General features: G+C 39.3%; 1 protein-coding gene across 2 annotated transcripts in view; it reads left to right on the top strand.

The window, feature by feature from the left end:
* LOC126185135 (uncharacterized) overlaps positions 1-20,199 on the top strand; it is a 193,337-nt gene that overhangs the window by 136,493 nt on the left and 36,645 nt on the right. For both annotated transcript variants that reach the window (XM_049927969.1, XM_049927968.1), the window contains one exon: positions 6,401-6,524. In XM_049927969.1, the coding sequence (XP_049783926.1) occupies positions 6,401-6,524 (124 nt within the window). The remainder of the gene's footprint in view (positions 1-6,400; positions 6,525-20,199) is intronic.

The following is a 20,199-nucleotide window of genomic DNA, read 5'->3' as shown; positions in this document are numbered from 1 at the left end:
TTAACTGTCCATAAGCAACATTACCCTACCATACTTAAACCGTCACTTTCGCGCCATGTAATCTCTGTTCTGCATCTGAACAGTTCCAGAACACATCTCTCTCTACTGCATTGTCCGCATTCTCGGGGATTTCCCTCACATTTAGACATTAATTTACACTATGCCAAGTTCTCTATTTACAAATGGACATACCATAACATTACCATATTCAATTACAGTCCTTTTATATTTTTTACCATACGTAATAATACAGGGTGATTCAAAAAGAATACCACAACTTAAAAAATGTGTATTTAATGAAAGAAACATAATATAACCTTCTGTTATACATCATTACAAAGAGTATTTAAAAAGGTTTTTTTTCACTCAAAAACAAGTTCAGAGATGTTCAATATGGCCCCCTCCAGACACTCGAGCAATATCAACCCGATACTCCAACTCGTTCCACACTCTCTGTAGCATATCAGGCGTAACAGTTTGGATAGCTGCTGTTATTTCTCGTTTCAAATCATCAATAGTGGCTGGGAGAGGTGGCCGAAACACCATATCCTTAACATACCCCCATAAGAAAAAATCGCAGGGGGTAAGATCAGGGCTTCTTGGAGGCCAGTGATGAAGTGCTCTGTCACGGGCTGCTTGGCGGCCGATCCATCGCCTCGGGTAGTTGACGTTCAGGTAGTTACGCCGACCGCGGTGGTCTAGCGGTTCTGGCACTGCAGTCCGGAACCGCGGGACTGCTACGGTCGCAGGTTCGAATCCTGCCTCGGGCATGGGTGTGTGTGATGTCCTTAGGTTAGTTAGGTTTAAGTAGTTCTAAGTTCTAGGGGACTTATGACCTAAGATGTTGAGTCCCATAGTGCTCAGAGCCATTTTTTTGGTAGTTACGGACAGATAAGTGCCAATGTGGTGGCGCTCCATCCTGCTGAAATATGAATTGTTGTGCTTCTTGTTCGAGCTGAGGGAACAGCCAATTCTCTAACATCTCCAGATACTGTAGTCCAGTTACAGTAGCACCTTCGAAGAAAAAGGGACCAAAAACTTTATTGGCTGAAATGGCACAGAAAATGAAACTTTATAGCTCCCTTAATTCGCCGACAGATAGTGCTTAGCTCTGCCTTTTGTCGTTGCAGAGTTTTAAATTCCTAAAGTTGTGGTATTCTTTTTGAATCACCCTGTATTATCCTAGTTCCGTGCTTCTTTATTTCGTCGTCCGAGCGCAGCTCTATTCAGATACTGTCTTACTCGTAGCGCTATTTCATTTGACTGCCACCAGGTGGAAGCACCTGTGCTTTTGTTTGCGCAACTATCCAACAGATGGCACGAGCGTTCACTTATTCAACTGCTGCGCCTTTGCTATGCTTCGTTGTGGCATTACAAACACCATTCTCTATACTGGCTCACTAGGCAAAAGGATCCGTCGGATCGACTGATGAGATGGCGTGGAGGGTTCAGAAGTATATGTTACAGTGATATACGAAAGCAGATGCAAATGCAAGGATGCCAACTGGATTTCAAGGGATCCATTGGTGGAACACAGCAGCACAGATGAAATCTCAGTCGTCTCTGCACTAAATGACGTAGCTGCTGAACAGAGGGAAGATCCAGCATTGTTGAACACTATAGAAGCCTCAGAGAAAGAGGAACTGACCAGAAGAGAATTTCAGTTAATAAATGGAGCATTGCACAAGAGGAACTAGCGCTTGTCACACGAGCTCATCTATGGCTGGGTATCACGGCCAGGTTTCAGCCGATCTGTTAGTCACTGTGTGAGGCACTGTAAGCAATGCCCCCAATGGAAGCACGTGCTGCATTTACCTCTGAGGCTTCTGATACAAATCTTGCCTGTAGCAGCACTATTCCATTAAATTGGAATTGACCTTTTGAGGTTCCTGAAGTGAACAAATGGGAATTGACTACCTCATGTGCTGCACTGCCACCAAAGTTGATCTGACTGCTTAAGCTCCAGAAATTACGAGGTTCCCCGTATAGACATAATTCTAAAGCGTGAAGCAATTTGATTGATGATCTATGACAGTGGAAAAGTTTTTCTGTCAAGACGAGTATCAGAGGTAATTTGATATTGTGGCATGAACCACAAGATAACTGCCAACCATCCACATACGAATGGCCTCGTAGATTGCTTTAATAAGACGTCGGCAGATACGCTCTTGTGTACATTGATGTCAAACGGGGAGACTGGGATACGGTACTGCTCTCCGTGTCATTTGCATATAATGCAGCAAAGCGAGATGTTGCAGTCTTCACATCATTCTTTCTACTCCACAGTCGTGGGGCTGAAACAACAATGGGTACACTGTTCCCATTTTGTCTGGACAATACTCAGGATGACTACATGAAACATCTCATCACCAGGATTAAGCAAGCAAAATGGCTGGCTTGCATACACACTGTGGATGCCCATAAGGGCTAGGAGCACTAGAGGCTAGAATGCCAAGCACTGGCCAGTCAGCTACAGCCCAGGATATTTTTTACGCTTTTGCAGAAAGTGGGACTATCGGAAAAGTTACTAAAGCGTTACTTTGGGCCACGTCATAGCCTACGTCGCTTGTCAGTTGTCACGTACGATGTAAAGGATTATAACCCTTCATCGAGAAGACAAAAGCTCAAAGACATTGTCCATGTCCTCCATATGAAGCCACACTGCAGTACCGAGACGCAGATTGACAATGGGTGCTTCCCATTCGAGGAAACTGAAGACACTCTAGGCGACCACAAAGCTTTGACCAGAGGAGCTACTTTCGATGGTCATCATCACGAAGAGGATGCGACAACATAACCGGAACACAAGCATCCACCAGCACTTTGATACAGAGGACCTTTGACAACATCTAGATCCAGATCCAGCTACTACAAACAGCATAGTTAACGCATTATTGTGGCCAAGATAGACACGAAACCCACGCCTACTACAGTAGTACACGTTTATATGGCAACTAGCTCTGCAGATGATGAAGAAATTGATGAAATGTATGATGAGATAAAAGAAATTATTCAGGTAGTGAAGGGAGAGGAAAATTTAATAGTCATGGGTGACTGGACTTCGAGAGTAGGAAAAGGGAGAGAAGGAAACATAGTAGGTGAATATGGAATGGGGGACAGAAATGAAAGAGGAAGCCGCCTGGTAGAATTTCGTACAGAGCATAACTTAATCATAGCTAACACTTGGTTCAAGAATCATGAAAGAAGGTTGTATACATGGAAGAACTCTGGAGATACTAAAAGGTAACAGATAGATTATATAATGGTAAGACAAAGATTTAGGAACCAGGTTTTAAATTGTAAGACATTTCCAGGGGCAGATGTGGACTCTGACCACAATCTGTTGGTTATGAACTGTAGATTAAAACTGAAGAAACTACAAAAAGGTGGGAATTTAAGGAGATGGGACCTGGATAAACTGAAAGAACCAGAGGTTGTACAGAGTTTCAGGGAGAGCATAAGGGAACAATTGACAAGAATGGGGGAAAGAAATACAGTAGAAGAAGAATGGGTAGCTTTGAGGGATGAAATAGTGAAGGCAGCGGAGGATCAAATAGGTAAAAAGACGAGGGCTAGTAGAAACCCTTGGGTAACAGAATAAATATTGAATTTAATTGATGAAAGAAGAAAATGTAAAAATGCAGTAAATGAAGCAGGCAAAAAGGAATACATACGTCTCAAGAATGAAACCGACAGGAAGTGCAAAATGGCTAAGCAGGCATGGCTAGAGGACAAATGTAAGGATGTAGAGGCTTATCTTACTAGGGGTAAGATAGATACTGCCTACAGGAAAATTAAAGAGACCTTTTGAGAAAAGAGAGCCACTTGTATGAATATCAAGAGCTCAAATGGAAACCCAGTTCTAAGCAAAGAAGGGAAAGCAGAAAGGTGGAAGGAGTATATAGAGGGTCTATACAAGGGCGATGTACTTGAGGACAATATTATGGAAATGGAAGAGGATGTAGATGAAGATGAAATGGGTGAAGTGATTCTGCGTGAAGAGTTTGACAGAGCACTGAAAGACCTTAGTCGAAACAAGGCCCCCGGAGTAGACAACATTCCATTAGAACTACTGACGGCCTTGGGAGAGCCAGTCGTGACAAAACTCTACCATCTGGTGAGCAAGATGAATGAGACAGGCGAAATACCCTCAGACTTCAAGAAGAATGTAATAATTCCAATCCCAAAGAAAGCAGGTGTTGACAGATGTGAAAATTACCGAACTATCAGTTTAATAAGTCACAGCTGCAAAATACTGACGCGAATTCTATACACACGAATGGAAAAACTGATAGAAGCCAACCTCGCGGAAGATCAATTTGGATTCCGTAGAAATGTTGGAACACGTGAGGGAATACTGACCCTACGACTTAGAAGGAAGATTAAGGAAAGACAAACCTACGTTTGTAGCATTTGTAGACTTAGAGAAAGCTTTTGACAATGTTGATTGGAATACTCTCTTTCAAATTCTGAAGGTGGCAGGGGTCAAATACAGGTGGCGAAAGGCTATTTACAATTTGTACAGAAAGCAGATGGCAGTTATAAGAGCCGAGGGACATGAAAGGGAAGCAGTGGTTGGGAAGGGAGTGAGACAGGGTTGTAGCCTATCCCCGATGTTATTCAATCTGTATATTGAGCAAGCAATAAAGGAAACAAAAGAAAAGTTCGGAGTAGGAATTAAAATCCATGGAGAAGAAATAAAAACTTTGAGGTTTGCCAATGACATTGTAATTCTGTCAGAGACAGCAAAGGACTTGGAAGAGCTGTTGAACGGAATGGGCAGTGTCTTGAAAAGAGGATATAAGATGAACATCAACAAAAGGAAAACGAGGATAATGGAATGTAGTCGAATTAAGTCGGGTGATGCTGAGGGAATTAGATTAGGAAATGAGACACTTAAAGTAGTAAAGGAGTTTTGCTATTTGGGGAACAAAATAACTGATGATGGTCGAAGTAGAGAGGATATAAAATGTAGACTGGCAATGGCAACGAAAGCGTTTCTGAAGAAGAGGAATTTGTTAACATCGAGTATGGATTTAAATGTCAGGAAGTCGTTTCTGAAAGTATTTGTATGGAGTGTAGCCATGTATGGAAGTGAAACGTGGACGATAAATAGTTTAGACAAGAAGAGAATAGAAGCTTTCGAAATGTGGTGCTACAGAAGAATTCTGAAGTTTAAATGGGTAGATCACATAACTAATGAGGAGGTATTGAATAGAATTGGGGAGCAGAGGAGCTTGTGGCACAACTTGACTAGAAGAAGGGATCCGTTGGTAGGACATGTTCTGAGACATCGAGGGATCACCAATTTAGTATTGGAGGGCAGCGTGGAGGGTAAAAATAGTAGAGGGAGACCAAGAGATGAATACACTAAGCAGATTCAGAAGGATGTAGGTTGCAGTAGGTACTGGGAGATGAAGAAACTTGCACAGGGTAGAGTAGCATGGATAGCTGCATCAAACCAGTCTCAGGACTGAAGACCACAACAACAACAACAACAACAACAGATCCAGGGTGCTGCAGTCGACTCCAATGAGAACTTCTGAAACAGCGGATTACTGTTTCTCCAGCAGAGAGAGCAATGCTATGAGCTGTGCTGCACGTGTGGCGTAGCGGTTAGCATCACTAACTGGCGTGCTAATGGTCACCAGTTCAAACCGAACCACAAGCAGTTATTTGTTATTTAGTATTTACCATTTATGGAATGTTCTTGAATTTTGTTATGGTTTTTATGTTCTTGTGTTCTGGGATTTTCAGTGTTTGTATACATTGCCACATGCTGTATTGAGTAATTTATTCTGTTATGCGTGTATGTTGGTTTCAGTGCTAAGTACTGTACTTCATTGATGACCCTAATTTGGATTTGGATGTGATTGTGGGTACAATATGAAGATATTAGTATGCCTATGTTTACTGTAGTTCGAGGTGCCCCTAATAGTTTTGTGACTGCTCTCACTGATGCACCAACTGATAATTGGGCCTTGATGAACTATGTAAGGTCAAACATGACCATAGATCAGCACAGCATCACAACAATTACAGATGTAATAGTGTCTCAGGACTTTCATAGGGGTGTTATACTGAAATGGGAAAATAAAAGATGGTGTCAGTCTGTTACAGGTAAAAAAATGGCTTCTGTAAGTGAAATATTTGTATCTGGGTGTTCATATTGTTGCCCAACCTCTGTGTATATTATGAGAATATGAAAATATAGTTTATTTTTTGTAGGTTCTCTATTTCTATTGTCTCATGTGAGCTGCTAAATTTATGAATTTTGCTAAATTCTTTCGGATACAATACTTATAGGATCAGGTATTACATATACTTACTTCAATTACTACATATACTTACTTCAATTTAAAATGACTCAATCTTTATTTTTTTGCTGTTAAATTCCCAGGTCCAGTTTCAGTAAACAGGATACACGATGTCCCAGATCAAGAAAAATCTTGGTACTCTTCGACTCATCGTCCAGTTCGTGGGGTCTCGTCTGAATGTATCGAGTCACAGCACGATCGTGAATGGTATGAAGTATTATTTGTAATTAAAACCAGTAATATCGTAGTCCATTAACAGTGATGCAATTTTTTCATCAGATTTCATCCCCTCCTCCCTCAGATGACATGCGTCCATTCGACAGTCTTTTATGTAAAACAGTAAGATGTATCAGTTCATTATGAGATACGTAATATGTGTGTCAAGTCAGGAATCAAACCAGGTCTTGTAATGCTGGTCTTTAACACTTTGACCAAGAAGTACTTGGGAAGCTGGGTTTTATTTGCATTTTTTTATTTGGTCAAATCAATTGTAGAAAAAGTGCCGGCTATTAATTATCTGTATCTGTGAAATGTTTTTCATATTTTTTTTGTAGCTTAAGCCTGAAATTCTTGTTTTGCCAGACTGCTGCTCCACCTCCTCCTGATACCATGAGGCTTTGATGTAATGAACTCTGAGTACCTGAATTGAAGTGATAGAAATCAAATGGCATTGACTATTATTGGTGGCGTTGTGGTCACAACTGCCTTTAGGTAATAGATAGCTCGACATTTTATGTGGTTAATAATGTTCTTGTTGTTGCTGTTGTTGTTATCACCTCAGACTGAAGACTAGTCTGATGCAGCTCTCCGTGCTACACTATCCTGTGCAAGCTTTTTCATCTCTGACTAACTACTGCAACCTACATCCTTCTGTACCAACTTACTGTCTTTATCTCTTGCGTTTATGATTTTTATCTGCCACATTTCCCTCCAATACTAAATTGGTGATTCTTTGATTTCTCAGAATGTGTCCTATCAACCAGTCCCTTCTTTTAGCCAAGTTGTGCCACAAATTTCCTGTTTCCCCAGATCTGTTTAGTACCTCCTCGTTGATGTTGTTGTTGTCTTCAGTTCAGGGAGTGGTTTGGTGCAGCTCTCCATGCTACTCTATCCTGTGCAAGCTTCTTCATCTCCCAGTACCTACTGCAACCTACATCGTTCTGAATCTGTTTAGAGTATTCATCTCTTGGTATCCCTCTACGATTTTTACCCTCCACGCTGCCCTCCAATACTAAATTGGTGGTCCCTTGATGCCTCAGAATATGCCCTACCAACCGATCCCTTCTTCTAGTCAAATTGTGCCACAAACTTCTCTTCTCTCCATTCTACTCAATACCTCCTAATTAGTTATGTGATCTACCCATCTGATCTTCAGCATTCTTCTGTAGCACCACATTTCCAAAGCTTCTATTCTCTTCTTGTCTAAATAATTTATCATCCACATTTCACTTCCATACATGGCTACACTCCATACTAATACTTTCAGAAACGACTTCCTGACACTCAAATCTATACTCGATGTTAACAAATTTCTCTTCTTCAGGAGCTCTTTCCTTGCCATTGCCAGTCTTCATTTTAAATACTCTCTACTTCAACCATCATCAGTTATTTTGCTCCCCAAATAGCAAAACTCATTTAATACTTCAAGCGTCTCATTTCCTAATCTAATTCCCATAGCATCACCCGATTTAATTTGACTACATTCCATTATCCTCATTTTGCTTTGGTTGATGTTCAGCTTATATCCTCCTTTCAAGACACTGTACATTCCGTTCAGCTGCCCTTCCAGGTCCTTTGCTGTCTGTGACAGAATTACAATGTCATCGGCAAACCTCAAAGTTTTTATTTCTTCTCCATGGATTTTAATTCCTACTCCGAATTTTTCTTTTGTTTCCTTTACTGCTTGCTCTATATACAGATTGAATAACATTGGGGAGAGGCTACAACCCTGTCTCACTCCCTTCCCAACCACTGCTTACCTTTCATGCCCCTAGACTCTTATAACTGCCATCTTGTTTCTGTACGAATCGTAAATAGCTTATCGCTCCCTGTATTTGACCCCTGCCACCTTCAGAATTTGAAAGTGAATATTCCAGTCAACATTGTCAAAAGCTTTTTCTAAGTCTACAAATGCTAGAAATGGTTTGTCTTTCCTTAATCTTCCTTCTAAGATAAGTCGTAGGGTCAGTATTCCCTCACGTGTTCCAACATTTCTACGGAATCCAAACTGATCTTCCCCAAGGTCAGCTTCTACCAGTTTTTCCATTCGTCTGTAAAGAATTTGTGTTAGTATTTTGCAGCCGTGGCTTATTAAACTGATAGTTGGGTAATTTTTACATCTGTCAACACCTTCTTTCTTTGGGATTGGAATTATTATAGTCTTCGTGTAGTCTGAGGGTATTTCGCCTGTCTTATACATCTTGCTCACTAGATGATAGAGTTTTGTTAGGCCTGGCTCTCCCAAGGCTGTCAGTAGTTCTAATGGAATGTTGTCTACTCCTAGGGCCTTGTTTCGACTTAGGTCTTTCAGTGTTCTGTCAAACTCTTCACGCAGAATCACTTCACCCATTTCATCTTCATCTACATCCTCTTCCATTTCCATAATATTGTCCTCAAGTACATCGCCCTTGTATAGACCCTCTATATACTCCTTCCACCTTTCTGCTTTCCCTTCTTTGCTTAGAACTGGGTTTCCATCTGAGATCTTGATATTCATGCAAGTGGTTCTCTTTTCTCCAAAGGTCTCTTTAATTTTCCTGTATCACCCCTAGTGATATGCACCTCTACATCCTTACATTTTTCCTCTACCTCCTCACATAATGTACCCATCTAAACTTTATCATTCTTCTGTAGCACCACATTTCAAAAGTTTCTATTCTTTTCTTGTCTAAACAGCTTATTACCCATGTTTCACTTCCATACATGGCTACACTTCAGACAAATACCTTCAGAAAAGACTTCCTAACTCTTGAATCTGTATCCAGTGTTACCAAATTTCTCTTCTTCAGAAATACTTTTCTTGTCATTGCCAGTCTACATTTTATATTCTCTGTACTTTAGCTGTCATCAGTTACTTTGCTGGTCAAATAGCAAAACTCATCTACTAATTTTAATGTCTTGTTTCCTAATCTAATTCCCTCAGCATCACCTAATTTAATTTGACTACATCCCATTATTCTTGTTTTGCTTTTGTTGATGTTCATCTTATATCCTCCTTTCAAGGTGTTGTCCATTCCGTTCAACTGCTCTTGCAAGTGCTGTCTCCGACAGAATTACAATGTCATCGGCAAACCTCAAAGTCTTTATTTCTTCTCCCTGAACTTTAATTCCTACTCCAAATTTTTCTTTGGTTTCCTTTACTGCTTGATCATTCTACAGATTGAATAATGTCAGTGACAGGCTACAACCCTGTATTACTGCATTCTCAACCACTGCTTCCCTTCCATGCCTGTTGACCCTTATAACTGCTGTCTGGTTCCTGTACACATTGTAAAAAGTCTTTTACTCCCCGTGTTTTACCCCTGCTACATTCTGAGGTTATTTTGCCTGTCTCGTGCATCTTGCACACCATATGGAATAGTTTTGTTATGGGTAAGTCTATCAGTAATTCTGATGGAATGTTTACTCCAGGGGCCTTGTTTTCTCTTACACCTTTCAGAGCTTTTCAAATTCTTCTTGGAATATCATGTCTCCCATCTCATCTTCATCTACATCCTCTTCCTGTTCTACAACATTGCCTTCAAGTTCATCTCCCATATATAGACCCTCTATATATTCCTTCCATTTTTCAGCTTGCTCTTCTTTGCTTAGTACTGGTTTTCCAACTGAGCTCTTGATTTTCATATAGCTGCTTCCCTTTTCTTCTTTAATTTTCATGTAGGCGGTATCTATCTTTCCCCTAGCAAAATTTTCTTCAAAACCTTTGCAGTTATCCTCTAGCCATTGCTCCATAGCCATTTTGCACTACCTGTCAATCTCATTTTTTAGGCATTTCTATCCGCTTTTGCCTGCTTCATTTGCTGTCTTTTGATATTTCTCCTTTAATCAATTGAATGCAATATATCCTGTGATAGGCCTTGTCTTTTTACCTATTTGATCCTCTGCTGCCTTCACTATTTCCTCTGTCAAGGCTACCCATTCGTCTTCTACTGTATTTCTTTTCCTTTTACTAGTCAGTCATTGCCTAATACTGCCTCTGAAACTCTCAGCAACCGCTGGTTCTTTCAACTTATTTCCTATCTTTTGCAATTTCTTCAGTTTTAATCTGCAGTTCACAATCAAAAAATGATGGTCAGAGTCCACATATGGCCCTGGAAATGTCTTATAGTTTGAAATCTGGTTCCACATCCTCTGTCTTATTTTATATAATCAGTCCGAAACCAGTTGGCGTCTCCAGGTCTCTTCCACATATACAGCCTTTTTTCGTGGTTCTTAGTGGTAATTAAATTGTGCTCTATGCAAAATTTTGCCAGGGTGGCTTCATCTCATATTCCTTTCCTCCAGTCTACATTCGCCTGCAATTTTTCCTTCTCTTTGTTTTCCTGCTGTTGAATTCCAGTTCTCCATCACAGTTAAATTTTCATCTCCCTTAACTATTTGAATAAATTTTTTTTATTTCATCTTACATTTCCTCAATTGCTACATCACTTGTGGAGAGCTAGTTCGCCTGCAAACCTGTACTGCTGTGATGGGTATGGGCTTGGTGTCTATCTTGGCTACAGTAACATGTTCACTATGCTGTACATAGTAGCTTATCCACATTCCTGTTTTCTTATTCTTTATTAGACCAACTCCTGCATTACCCCTATTTGATTTTGTATTTATAACACTGTATTCACCTGACCAGAAGTCCTGTTCCTCCTGCCACCGAATGTGACTATTCCCACTATATCTGACTTCATCCTCTCTATTTCCCTTCTTATATTTTCTAAACTACCTACCTGATTAAGGGATCTAACATTCCATGATCCAACCCCTAGAAAGCCAGTTTTGTTTCTCTGATGTTGACATGCTCCTGAGTGGTCCCTATTTGGAGATCCAAATGGAGGACTACTTTACCTCCAGAGTATTTTATCCAAAAGGATTCCATCATCATGTAACCATACATTAGAGCTGCATGCCCTCAGGAAAAATTAGAGTTGTAATTGCCCCTTGCTTTCAGCTCTTCACAATACCGGCACAGCATGGCCTTTTTGGTTGATTTTACAAGGCCAGATTAGCCAATTAACCCGACTATGGCTCCTGCAATAATTGAAAATTCAAGTGCCCTTCTTCAGGAGCCACACATTTGTCTGGCCTCTCACCAGAGGTGTTTGCACCTATGGTATGGCTATCTGTATTGCTGAGGCACACTTGCATCTGTAATATATAGCATCCGTAATCTCAAGCTCAATTACATGTAACATTTTAGCAAGTGTTAACTTTGCTTTGGATAGCTAAATTTGATGGCGGCCAGAAAGCTGTTAATACTAGCTAGTGTCATTCAGTTTCCTGTGATTCTGCAACTCCTATCAGTCATCCCCAAGAACCATCTTACAACGTGCATATAGTAATGTAGCTGATCCCTCCAGTGCTGTAAACCCTGTGCTTACTTCAGCAACCGTGGTAGAGGTAACAGAGGGACATTGTGTATAAGAGGTAATGGGCATCCTGGTCTCAGTGGCTATATCTTTAAGAAGAGACTGTGTAACTTTCAACTTCAGTGTGTGCATATCACAGGAAAGTCAGTCATGGTTGAGAGTAAACATTCAGTCAACTTCAACATCTGAGGTGTCTGTCACATCACAATTGCATTACATTTCCTCATTACCTCAGCAGACTGTTTTCTTAGCTGCTTGTGTGATCAGTTTGGATTCTAACAACTGAAAAATACAAACTCCCAGTTGTTTGGGTTGGCAGTCAGGGTGTAGTAACATCCAGTGAAACAAGGGGACAAGCTGTCTTCAGCAAGTATCACCTATACTCAACATATTAACAGAACATATTTAATGTGTCAGAATGTAGTTGTTGATGTTAAAAGAGAGAAGTCAGAAAGGGAGGGGAGATTTTTAAAATTATCTGCAGTTATTACTTAAAACATGGGAGAAACTGTGTACTGGAGATTTTTGTGTTGTAACAATTTCAGCGCCGGCCGAAGTGGCCGCGCAGTTCTGGCGCTGCAGTCTGGAACCGCGAGACCGCTACGGTCGCAGGTTCGAATCCTGCCTCGGGCGTGGATGTGTGTGATGTCCTTAGGTTAGTTAGGTTTAACTAGTTCTAAGTTCTAGGGGCTAATGACCTCAGCAGTTGAGTCCCATAGTGCTCAGAGCCATCTTTTTAACAATTTCAGCACCTCAGCATAACTCTGACTGTCATATGACAGTTTGAATTGCAGAACTCCTTGATATCTCTTTGAGACATTGCAATGTGACATTACATCAAGCATATTTCTATTTCAAAACCACAGAATGTGAAGAAGTTTGAGAAGATTTCTGAATTATGGAAGATTATGAGAGGAGAAAGAATCATGAATTTGAGAAGATGATTGCTTTCAGCTTGGCATTAGATTTACCTGTTCACCAGAATGCACAGCAGATGACTATGTATCTTAAACTGTGGTGGTATTTTCTCCATCCGGTGAGTGCTATAAATGACAAGAATTTGGTTCTTGTGCCATGGTATATTAATGTTTGGTGGGGTAAAGGAAAGTTATCAGATTGGTGATAAGATGATCTCCTATCTGTCAATTCCCACAGGCATGTTTCAACTGTTCAGCAGAAATATAGCTTGGAGAAGACCATGAACAAATTATAAGAGTTACAAAACATGTAACCAAGTGATGTGGCTCAGTGTTTAGCACACTGGGCTAACAATTTGAAGGAGTGAGGTTTAAATGGGGACAGTTTAAGTAATCCTGATTTAGATTTTCTGTGGAAAATGCTGGGATGTTTCATTTCTAAGGACATGACTTATTTCCTGCTTCATTCTTGCCCTAAATGACCTCGTGCTCTATCTCTAATGATTTCTGTCAGTGGGATGTTGAGCCCGAAACTTCCTTCTTTCATTTATCAGAATATGAACTGCAGTTGTATCTACAAAGGTTTACAGATTTTTAAAGCTATCTTTCATCTCTTCTGTAGATGGAAGATGCAAAAGCAGAAAGTTGCAGAAGCAGAAATGTCTATGTTGAAGGCTATGGAAGCAAGTAGAAATCCAGTGATATGTAATTGCACTTGTAGGTGTGAATCTGCTAACCAATCTGTTGTCTTCAAACCAAAGGTAGGGCATATTGCACATGGTGTTCCTGAATTTCCTGCTGTCTCACAGCAAACAATAATGACAGTGCCACCATTATCATCTTCTGCAATGAAAGCAGCTCTGTCTCCTCTTTTTCTGCAGATCGAGGAGGTGTATGAATGATTGGAACACACCTACCTAAGTGTCGATTAGAAATGTAACTTCATGTGGAAGGTATCCAGCTATACCTTCTAATCTATTTCTCTTCATCCTTATGTTTGACAAAACAAAGAAACAAGAAAAGATAAACTTTGGAAGTAATTAGCTTCCATAATATAGTGGAACATTAGTGGAACTGAGCTTCATTTGAAGGAACTGATCAGTCCATATAAGTGTGTGCTTGTGAATTAATACTGTGAAATAGTTCACTTTTAATTGCAAATATATATAAATCTCCACTGGGCAATTTTGAATTGTTTCTGAGGAATTTGGATTCCTTACTATGCTATCTGTGAGACAGCAGTGGGCAGTTAATAGTCTGTGGTGACTTCTGTGCAGATTTTCTGAAGTATTCTGATAGGAAAAATGATCTTGAAACCTTATTTGAATTCTGCAATATGATCTCAATAATCAACTTTCCAACATGGGTGGATAAAGACAGTAGGACCCTAAGTGATAATGTTTTCTCTGGTGAAGCTCAAAGCAAGAAAATGACTGTTTACTGAGGAACAAATGGTATCTCTGATCATGATGCACAGTTAGTTAGGATAAATAACATGGTGCCTTACAGTATGGATACTCCTCAGGGAAATCAGTTAGAATAATTAATGACTCCAGGACAAATGTTTTTTGAGAATAGTGTACAGATGGCGACCTGGGATGAAATTTATGATGAACCAAATGCTAACATAAAATTTAATCATTATAAATTAATATCATCATTTGAAAATAGCTATCAACATAAGCTAATCAGAAGGGACATTAATGATTTAAAACAACCATGGATCGCTAGAGGGATTAAAGTATCATGTGAAATAAAAAGGGAAAATGTGCTTTTTGCCAAGAACAAGTAGAGATCCTGCAATAGTTGCACACTACAAAAACTACTCAAAATTAGTAAGAAAAATTTTCAGAAAATCAAGGAAAGTGCACATTGTCAGAACAGCGATTCCAATAACAGACTGAAGGCTATATGGAATGTAGAGAAGTGAGAGACAGAACAGGATAACATTACTGTTCAATTGAATACAAGGGCTATCAATGTGTCACAGATAGCAAATATACAGGGTTATTACAAATGATTGAAGCGATTTCACAGCTCTACAATAACTTTATTATTTGAGATATTTTCACAATGTTTTGCACGCACATACAAAAACTCAAAAAGTTTTTTTAGGCATTCACAAATGTTCGATATGTGCCCCTTTAGTGATTCGGCAGACATCAAGCCGATAATCAAGTTCCTCCCACACTCGGCGCAGCATGTCCCCATCAATGAGTTCGAAAGCATCGTTGATGCGAGCTCGCAGTTCTAGCACGTTTCTTGGTAGAGGAGGTTTAAACACTGAATCTTTCACATAACCCCACAGAAAGAAATCGCATGGGGTTAAGTCGGGAGAGCGTGGAGGCCATGACATGAATTGCTGATCATGATCTCCACCACGACCGATCCATTGGTTTTCCAATCTCCTGTTTAAGAAATGCCGAACATCATGGTGGAAGTGCGGTGGAGCACCATCCTGTTGAAAGATGAAGTCGGCGCTGTCGGTCTCCAGTTCTGGCATGAGCCAATTTTCCGCGGGCTACGCGTGAAACTTGCCCGCACGCGTTCAACCGTTTCTTCGCTCACTGCAGGCCAACCCGTTGTTTTCCCCTTACAGAGCCATCCAGAAGCTTTAAACTGCGCATACCATCGCTGAATGGAGTTAGCAGTTGGTGGATCTTTGTTGAACTTCGTCCTGAAGTGTCGTTGCACTGTTATGACTGACTGATGTGAGTGCATTTCAAGCACGACATACGCTTTCTCGGCTCCTGTCGCCATTTTGTCTCACTGCGTTCTCGAGTGCTCTGATGGCAGAAACCTGAAGTGTGGCTTCAGCCGAACAAAACTTTATGAGTTTTTCTACGTATCTGTAGTGTGCCGTGACCATATGTCAATGAATGGAGCTACGGTGAATTTATGAAATCGCTTCAATCATTTGTAATAGCCCTGTATTTAATACTCATTTATTAAATGTAGCAGAAAGTATAGGGACAAACAGTTCCAGAGAAAAATCACACTAATATGTTGAGAAACCAACTCTGATGAAATTCAGTCATATGAATATACACCAACTTCTCCTTGAGAAAGTAAGAAAATTATACATTCTCTTAAAAATAAAAGCTCATCTGGTTTTGATGGTGTTTCCAATAAAGTACTAAAGATTTGTTCCCATATAATAATACCTGTCTTATCTGAATTTGTAAAGAATCACTCAAGGCAATTTTCAAGTGAGACTGAAATATGCCATTGTTAAACCCCTCTTTAAGGAAGGTGATAGGAAGGACTTCAGTAAGTACTGGCCTGTTTTGCTACTGACGTTTTTCAAAATTTATGAGAAGGTGATGTATTCTAGAATAGTATCTCACCTTAGCAACAGTATTTGCCTCAGAAAATCACAGTTGGGTTTTAGAAGAGTTGTTCTACTGAGTTGCCATTTACATGTTAACTCATCAAATTTGCATTAAATAACAAAATAGTGCCAGTTGGTATTTTCTGTTACCTATTAAAGGCATTTGACTTTGTGAATCACAATATTCTCCTAGATAAACTGAAGTTTTGTGGGATTAATGGTATAGCCAACCAATGGATAATGTAATACCTAACCTAAACAACGCAGAAAGTTTTCTGACTGGTGAGAAATCACATATGGGGTTCCCCAAGACTCAATCTTAAATCTGTTGTTATTCCTCATGTGTAAACAATCTCCCATCCAGTATACAACAAACAGAATTCGTGCTTTTTGCAGATGACACTGGTGTTGTAATCAATCCACCCAGACATACAGCAACAGAAAAAAATGGTAAACAAGTTTCTTAAAAGTATCATTGACTGGTTTGCTGCGGATGGTCTTGCCCTCAAGTTGAAAAATACAGAACATATTAAGTTCTGGACAGCTAAGGCTATTACACCAGTGATAAGGTAACACATGGTGAGGATTTAATAACTAGGGCGGAAACTCAAAATTCTTAGGTGTCAGTACTGATGAGACTTTAAACTGGAAAAAGCAGATCTTGTAACTCCTAAAACAACTTAGTTCTGCCATATTTGCACTTAGAATCATTGCAAACTTTGGCGAGAGAGAAATTAGTAAGATGACATATTTTGCGTATTTTCATTCAATAATACCACATGGAATAATGTTCTGAGGTAATTCATCTTTCGGAAAGCAAGTCTTCTTTGCTCAAAAATGTGCTGTAGGAATATGTGGTGCTCACCTATCATCATCTTGTAGAGATTTCTTTAAGGAGTTGGGCATTTTGACTACTGCTTTGCAGTATATTTATTCCCTCATGGTTTGTTATAAATAATCCACTGAAGTTTAAATGAAACATTTCTGCACATAATTGCACTGCCAGAAGGAAAAATGACATTACTCCAAATTAAAGTAGTCTTTAGCACAAAAATGTTTGCATAATGTTGCAGCCAAAATTTTTGGATCACGCAACACAGTGATATAAAAAGTCTGATAATCAGCAAAGTAAAATTTGAAAATAATCTGAAAAAGTTTCTCTTTCACAGCTCACTCTGTTTTGTAAAAGAATTTGTGTTACAATGATGTGTAAAAGATGATGGTTAGGAATTACTAACACACATCTGCATATAATAATAATAATAATAATAATAATAATAATAATAAAAGAATAGGCCTCCGGTATGTTCTGCCAGTCGTAAAAGGCGACGAAAAGAACAAACCACTAATAGGGCTAACCCCCCTTTTAGTGTGATTACTTGGTTCAGGACAGAACTAAAGAAGCCTCGGACAAGTGCCGTCATGGTCGGGGACGACGCTTGAACCCTATGCCCGCCCACAATGGTAACGACACTGCTAGCCAACTGGAAAAGGATTTAAATCCGAATAGAGGTGTTTTGCAGGATATGCTTCCTGCAACCACCCTAGAAGGAAAACAAAGACAGAGGATGAGATGGTCAGATGAAGTTAATCGACACCTCATGTTCTGTTATTACCAAGCAACAAACCTAGGAACCAACACAACTGGATACAGATCACAAGTATACACAACATTTATTACCAGATACCCGGAATTAAAATTTTTAACAGAACAACGACTAGCTGATCAGATCCGTGTAATAATAAAAAATAACAGGATACCCCAGTCAGAATTAGAAAACATCAAACAACAAGTACAACAAATACTGGAACAAAATAATGTGCAATCAGAAGAGGAAGAAAACACAGTAATGGACTCAAACATCCCAGAGCAAACAAACAAAGACCAACACGCATCAATTAAACAGTCAGAGGAAAACGAAATCTTAAGACAGCCACCAGAACAAGCACAAATAGAACACGAACAGAGACACGTGTTAGATATAGAAGAGAAATTTCAGCTGACATATATAGAATACAAAGACACAAATACAGACATTAGACCATTCTTGCATAGACCGCCAAATAACCCACAAGTCGAAACAACAATAAAAACTATCAACACAATCATACAAAACAAAATAAATGAAAACACAACTATGGAAGAGTTACAACTACTGGTTTATATAGGAGCACTCACTACACTAAATATACACACTAGGCAGAGATCAGAACAAACCAACACACAGAAGAAATGCACAAAACCAGCATGGCAACGCAGGTTACAGATCAGAATAGAAAAACTGAGAAAAGACATCGGACAGCTAACACAATTTATAAGAAATGAAATATCAGACAAAAAACGAAAAAGGTTAGGTAAAATCTCGCAACAAGAAGCAATAGAGCAATTAGATGAAAAAAAGCAGAAATTGCAAGCATTGGCCAAACGACTTAGAAGATACAAAAAATGTGAAAATAGAAGGAAACAAAACCAAACATTCAACACAAACCAAAAGAGATTTTACCAAACAATGGATAACACACACATTAAAATAGACAATCCACCAAACATAACAGACATGGAACACTTCTGGAGCAGCATATGGTCAAACCCGGTACAACATAACAGGCATGCACGGTGGATACAAGCAGAAACAGACACATACAAGATGATACCACAAATGCCTGAAGTGATAATTTTGCAACATGAAGTCACCCGAGCAATTAATTCTACACACAATTGGAAAGCCCCTGGAAATGATAAAATAGCAAATTACTGGCTAAAGAAGTTCACCTCAACACATTCACATCTAACTAAATTATTTAACAGTTACATTGCAGACCCATACACATTCCCTGATACACTTACACATGGAATAACCTATCTGAAACCTAAAGATCAGGCAGACACAGCAAACCCAGCTAAATATCGCCCCATAACATGCCTACCAACAATATACAAAATATTAACTTCAGTCATCACACAGAAATTAATGACACATACAACACAGAACAAAATTATAAATGAAGAACAAAAAGGCTGCTGCAAAGGAGCACGAGGATGTAAACAGCAACTGATAATAGATACAGAGGTGACATATCAAGCTAAAACTAAACGAAGGTCCCTACACTACGCATACATTGATTACCAAAAAGCCTTTGATAGTGTGCCCCACTCATGGTTACTGCAGATTTTGGAAATATACAAAGTAGATCCTAAATTGATACAGTTTCTAAACACAGTAATGAAAAACTGGAAAACCACACTTAATATCCAAACAAATTCAGATAACATCACATCACAGCCAATACAGATTAAGCGTGGAATATACCAAGGAGACTCATTAAGTCCTTTCTGGTTCTGTCTTGCTCTGAACCCACTATCCAACATGCTAAATAATACAAATTATGGATACAATATTACTGGAACATACCCACACAAAATCACACATTTGCTATACATGGATGATCTAAAACTACTGGCAGCAACAAATCAACAACTCAACCAATTACTAAAGATAACAGAAGTATTCAGCAATGATATAAATATGGCTTTTGGAACAGACAAATGTAAGAAAAATAGCATAGTCAAGGGCAAACACACTAAACAAGAAGATTACATATTGGATAACCACAGCGACTGCATAGAAGCGATGGAAAAAACAGATGCCTATAAATACCTAGGATACAGACAAAAAATAGGAATAGATAATACAAATATTAAAGAAGAACTAAAAGAAAAATATAGACAAAGACTAACAAAAATACTGAAAACAGAATTGACAGCAAGAAACAAGACAAAAGCTATAAATACTTATGCTATACCAGTATTGACCTACTCATTTGGAGTAGTGAAATGGAGTGACACAGACCTAGAAGCACTCAATACACTTACACGATCACAATGCCACAAATATAGAATACATCACATACATGCAGCAACAGAAAGATTCACATTAAGCAGAAAGGAAGGTGGAAGGGGATTTATAGATATAAAAAACCTACATTATGGACAGGTAGACAATTTAAGAAAATTCTTTCTAGAACGAGCAGAAACTAGCAAAATACACAAAGCA

This window comes from Schistocerca cancellata, chromosome 4 (assembly GCF_023864275.1).
Source record: "Schistocerca cancellata isolate TAMUIC-IGC-003103 chromosome 4, iqSchCanc2.1, whole genome shotgun sequence".
In the NCBI taxonomy this organism is placed as follows: Eukaryota; Metazoa; Arthropoda; class Insecta; order Orthoptera; family Acrididae; genus Schistocerca; species Schistocerca cancellata.
Note: the sequence above shows the minus strand (reverse complement) of the source record. Positions and strands in the feature narration are given on the sequence as shown.